The following is a 6,251-nucleotide window of genomic DNA, read 5'->3' on the forward strand; positions in this document are numbered from 1 at the left end:
ATGAAGATAAAATAAAGTCCCAAATTTTTTTTTACCATAATAAAGTATATTACATTATCTTTAATTTAAGATATATATAAAAGTGTCAGATTTTCCGGAACACTTTTAAAAGTTAAATTGAAAAAGTTCTACTTTCTACATGCATTTTTTAGATTTAAACCCCCCTTGTATATAGGGAAAAAACACATCTTAGTAAAATCAATACCTTCTCAGCTTCGCATCGAAGCTAAAACGGTTGATTATTGTAATATTTAATTTAAGTCATTTAACCAATTTAATTTTAACAGAACTATAAGATGCTTTGGTCTTTTAGTGCAATTTTATAAATTAAATTGAGCACAAATGCATAATGTTTTTTTCGCATATAAGAATCCTTTTTCTTATTTTGCAACAAAAGACGTATAATTAGAAATGTGCTAAAGCTGAAGTAGCTTTAGCACATTTCGAGTTACTAAAAGGTTACTCCAAGATTTTAGTAGCAAACTCTTCAATTTCAACTAAATATTTTAGTTTAATATTTTAGTACAATATTATTTTAAACGATCTAATTACAACTAAATATAATCGTAATTTCAACTATAGTTGAAATATGAAAAATGAGTTGGAATAGCAATTCACTAAAGTTATAATTTACTATTGTTTTTTTCAAAAATAATTTAGCCAGGCTAACTAATTTATATAACTATTTGCTGATGATAAATTGTCATTTTGTGTAATGCAGTTTTGATAGAACCTTTTTATTTTACATAGTAATCATACAAAATAATAATAATAATTATTAATTTTACACCAATGAGTGTTTTATTCAATTTTGAGTAAATTTATAGATATTATAAAAGTGTTGACTTCAATATTTTCCTTCAAAATTTTCGAATTATAATAAAAAAAAACTATTTTTAAATTTAAAATTGTTTTAAATGAATGGATTATTGCGCAAAATACATAATAAGACTAATGAAAAGTATTGATAAGATTTATTAAGTTCCCTAACGTTGTATTTAAATCTACTTTTGTAATCATAACTGGACAAAATTGATTTCTATTGGTGAATACGTGCCCATTAAGTTTAATGAAAGCCTTAATAAATTATCTCGGAGAAAGTAGCTCAATTTACGAGTTTCATCCTCCCACTAAATTATTTTACATGATTGAGCTGCCTAGTGAACGTTATAAAATGGACCGAGTATTTTTTATTATGATTTTAAGGTTCAACGTGTTGTCCAAGAAGAAGTTACAATCGAACACGGGTAAGATGCTAAATTAATCATTTTTATTTATTTTATATATGAAACAAAAAATCTATTATTAAAAAAATATATTGAACCTTGTTAAAAAAAATTATTATTATTCAGAATAAAAATCATATTATTTCAATTGATTTTGTGTAGTAATTGTAATATTTTGCTCAAATCAACATTTATTTCAATAAATATAATAAATAAATAGATTAAATATAACAATTGAAATTATTTTAATTAACGAAATTTAAAAAAATTAATGTAGTAGATATATATTAAAATATATATCTATATATATAAAATATTATTTTTATAATATTTTATTAATAATATTATTTATTATATTTTAAAATATTAGTTTTGTATTTAGATTAAAATTTAAAGATAATAATAAACATAAAAGTTAGACAAAATTTTCTAAAAATACGTTTCATTTTAATTTAAAATACAGTAAGATATTCAACTTAAGGATATATGTTATAATTCCTAATTTTGAAACTGGATCTAAATTATAAATATAATTCCTGAACTTAGTCTATTCCGTCTAAATGGTTTAACATCTGAATAATTTAGTAAAAAAATATGTGGCTTTTTTCAAGATACATTTTATAGAATACATTTTCTCACAATAATGAAATATTTCCTAGTAGGGTTGTATAACACTTCTTATGTTTCCTTCGAATAAGTTCTATGAATTTACCGAATGTATTTTTTACACAAATAAAAACATACAGATATTCAATAAATAAATAATAATAATTTTTTAATGTGTCAATTAAAATTCATTTTTCAATTTAGAATCATGAAATCTATCACATGTACTTTGGTGTTGAGTACTTGTGTGGTTGTTTGTTTATCTATGCCACAAGGATCCAAAGATGGGGCTATTTTTACAAACGAAGCAATTAGGCAAGCTCAAAATACTCATTTGATACCTCAGAATGCTCAAATACAAAAAGTTCAAGAAGGTGTAGAGTTAGCAGCTTATGAGTCTATTCCAGGATCGCAAACCATTAATTTGTTCGAAATTCTAGGTGATCACGTACCTCCAGAAGTTGTCAGCAACTTGCAGACTCAAGTAGACCAAGTTGGAAAACAATAAATCTAATTTTATGTCAAATTTTAGTTTATAAGGATTTTTTTAAGTCTGTATACCTTTCATGTGTTATAACTTCTACATTAGAAATGTAATGTTTTTATGAAACAAGTTTCATCCTATCTTTTATTTTATTATAATAATTTTATCTATTATTATATAATATAACCGAAGGAGAAAGTTCAGCGATGTCGTTTTCAACAGCAGTCCTTTCACCCACCATTATTTGTTTTGTTACTAAACTCTATTTATTTACTTTCTATAACTTGTATACATTGATAAAAATTATAGTTTAAAATTTTAGTACAAAATATTTTGCATAGTTAATAAACTAATACAACACTTTTTTTTAAATTAATGTTTAAAACATACAAATTGTATTATATCAGTTATGCATTTTAAATAGCAACGACGTAAAAGTTTATTCCTAGGCACTAAGTTGATGAACAAAAAAAATCTGTTATTACCACAAAAATTATTGTGGCTCTGCAAATTTTTTTTCGTAAGTAAATAAACTAAAATAATACTACGAAATAAGTTACAAAAAAGAAATTACATATTCGTGGTGCCTCGTGAATGTAATAGATGTTTAGTACTTCTTCATGTGAGATATATTGTCATTTTATATAATATTTTAAGTGAATTTTATGTTTTATCATTCAAAGGATAGAAATTTATAACTTAACTTTTACTCTCCTGAAAATTTACTGAAATGTACAATTACCGTTTTTTCCCATATAGTTGGGTTGGAGTGGGTTCAACCTTCGTATTAGGAGAAAATACGGTAATTATCCATTAAATAGTGTACCCTTCAATAACTTATATCCTAAAACGTTTCGATAAAAATAAAATTCAGCTATACTAATTTTTCTGATCTGTTAAAAACCTACCATTATTCAAAGGCTTATAAATAATAGATAATATTACCTATAAACCTTGGGTATGGTTGGATTTTTAACAGTTCAGAAAAATTAGAATATTAATGATGCAGCATAGTTGGAACAAGTATAGATGATATCTGACAGTGATAAACATGAATCCTATAAATAACACTTTGATGTATATTTAATAAATTTCACTATTTATATATACTTGTAATCTTAAAATTTCAATGTTATAAAATTTGTATAAAATATGAAATGCCTGTTTATTAAATTATTTGATCCATTGAAAATAACGTATTTTTTGGTTAAAATTAAAATTTTTTATACTTTGACGGCCAATTTTTCGTAGTGGAACAATCATCAGGAAATTTTTTTAAATTTTGTAGTGAACATCAAGAACTTCATTTTGATAAAGTTTAAAAGTTGAATCTTTTATATGAGTGGGTTCTATTTTAGCTTCAATGCGAAGCTGAGTAAAATCTTCTCAGCTTCGTTTTACTATGATGTTTTTTTTTTTGTGTCTGTTACCACTTTTTCTCAGCTCTCACCAAACCGATTTCTTTCAACGATACGTCAAAAGATCACAAATCATATCTTGTCGAAGACATTATCCTTCAAAATTGAAAAAATTTCCCTCGTTCCCCGTAAATGGGGGAAACTTCCAAAAAAATTACAAATTTAAAAATCGCTAATTTTCGACATTTTTTCAATTTTTTTTACTAAAAACTACCGTAACTTTTTCAAAAATGAACATATCAATATAACTTTTTTTTTATAGTTGCTTGATGTCTTTACCTATCATTTGGTATATATTTTTCATACATTTAACCCTTTACCTGCCCACAGGAGGGGATTTAAAATGACAATTTTTTCACAAAAAATTAACTTTTTCAACTTAAATTTTGAAAATGTTCCGGAAGGTCTGACACTTTTATATATATCTTAAATTAAAGCTAATATAATATACTTAAATTTGAAAAAAAAAAATTTGACCTCTGGACTTGTCTTAGCATTCGGTAGCCGTTTTCACCATGAAGACAAGTCCAGAGGTCAAATTTTTTCAAATTAAAGTACATTACATTAGCTTTAATTTAAGATATATATAAAAGTGACAGACCTTCCGGAACATTTTCAAAAGTTAAGTTGAAAAAGTTAATTTTTTGTGAAAAAGTTGTCATTTTAAATCCCCCCCTGTGGGCAGGTTAAGTGTCAGATTTACAAAAAAAATATACCAAATGATAAGTAAAGACATCAAGCATCTATATAAAAAAAAATTATATTGATATGTTCATTTTTGAAAAAGTTAGAGCATTATTAAGTTAAAAATATAAAAAAAAATTATTTTACAAAAATCGTAATTTTTTATTAACTTTGATGTCAACTTTCACCACGAAGACAAGTCCAGAGGTCAAATTTTTTTTTTTCAAATTAAAGTATATTACATAAGCTTTAATTTAAGATATATATAAAAGTGTCAGACCTTCCGGAACATTTTCAAAAGTTAAGTTGAAAAAGTTAATTTTTTGTGAAAAAGTTGTCATTTTAAATCCCCCCTTGTGGGCAGGTTAAGGGTTAAATTTATGAAAAATATATACCAAACGAAAGGTAATGATATTACACATCTATATAAAAAATAATTGTATTGTTATGTTCATTTTTGAAAAAGTTATGACAGTTTTTAGTAAAAAAAATTGAAAAAATTTCGAAAATTAGCGATTTTTAAATTTGTAATTTTTTTGGAGGTTTCCCCCATTTACGGGGAACGAGGGCATTTTTTTCAATTTTTGAGGGTAATGTCTTCGACTAGATGCGATTTGTGATCTTTTGACGTATCGTTGAAAGAAATCTGTTCGGTGAGAGCTGAGAAAAAGTGGTAACAGACCAAAAAAAAAAAAAAAAAAACACATCATAGTAAAACCAATACCTTCTCAGCTTCGCATCGAAGCTAAAATACATATAAAAAGTAGAACTTTTTCAACATAACTTTTGAAAATGTTCCGGAAGGTCTGACACTTTTATATATATCTTAAATTAAAGCTTATGTAATATACTTTAATTTGAAAAAAAAAATTTGACCTCTGGGCTTGTCTTCACGGCGAAAATTGAATTAAAATGGTGCTTGGTAAACTAGTCTTGTTCTCAAAATAAAGAGACTTCAATTGCGCATTATTAAAGCTAGGCAAATTCGCTATATCTACTTTAGAAGCTGATTTATTAAGAAATACTTATAACCATATCTTTAATGGTTATAAGTATTTCATAAAAATTGATCCATTATTACTTAAGAAAAAAATTGTAACTAGTACTAAGCAAAAAAGTAGTAATGTGCTACTTCATACGATACTTTTGCATAGTATAACTCAATATACGTGGCTATCGTTTAATTACGTTGGGTTGTTTAAGCGATTACGGCAAAATTATCGTATATTAATTCTTTGATAAGAAGTATTAACCTATTGATGACCCTACCACTAAGGAAAGAATGTATACAGAGTGGCCCACCACTCACTGACAACTTAAATAACTTTTGATCCAGTTAATATTTTTAGTTGATTTTTTTTTTAAATAATAGTTATACGTTAGGTCTATAGCTATATCTCAATAATTAATTTTTTTACATTTTATTAAAAATATTAATTATTTTTAAATTTTAAATAAAATGTAAAAAAAAAATCTAAGATAGCTATTTTGTAGAGTAGAATTTAAGAAAAATTTTAGTAAAAAAATATCTTATTAATATTCAGTAGTAAATATTCTGTAGCGTTTTAAAGTTTGTAAAAAATTGAATTTTAATGTACTATTTTACGGTATTAAACAATGAAATACGTATTGAGAAAAGGACAGAAGAAAACGCTATCTTTTCATGATTACTGTGTATACATATGATGATAATGTGTATACATTACAAACTTGGCATAAATACCATGATAAGAAATTAGATAAGGCAATTATTACTTATCACTCTCATTCAAAAGTATATTGAAAAGATAGCGTTTTCTTCTGTCCTTTTCTCAATACGTATTTCAATGTTTA

General features: G+C 25.1%; 1 protein-coding gene across 1 annotated transcript; it reads left to right on the plus strand.

The window, feature by feature from the left end:
- Positions 1-1,104: 1,104 nt before the first annotated feature.
- Positions 1,105-2,688, plus strand: LOC126908016 (uncharacterized). The gene is made up of 2 exons (XM_050689825.1): positions 1,105-1,247; positions 2,037-2,688. Exon 2 carries the CDS (start codon positions 2,041-2,043, stop codon positions 2,338-2,340), a length of 300 nt encoding a protein of 99 aa, XP_050545782.1. The 5' UTR covers positions 1,105-1,247; positions 2,037-2,040; the 3' UTR covers positions 2,341-2,688.
- Positions 2,689-6,251: the final 3,563 nt, after the last annotated feature.

The sequence above is a fragment of the Daktulosphaira vitifoliae genome, unplaced genomic scaffold (genome assembly GCF_025091365.1).
Source record: "Daktulosphaira vitifoliae isolate Bord-2020 unplaced genomic scaffold, ASM2509136v1 Scaffold_5, whole genome shotgun sequence".
NCBI classification, from domain to species: domain Eukaryota; kingdom Metazoa; phylum Arthropoda; class Insecta; order Hemiptera; family Phylloxeridae; genus Daktulosphaira; species Daktulosphaira vitifoliae.

Bases quoted from the DNA above. Each gene is read 5' to 3' on its own strand.
- LOC126908016 (XM_050689825.1), top strand. From the start codon at position 2,041: ATGAAATCTATCACATGTACTTTGGTGTTGAGTACTTGTGTGGTTGTT.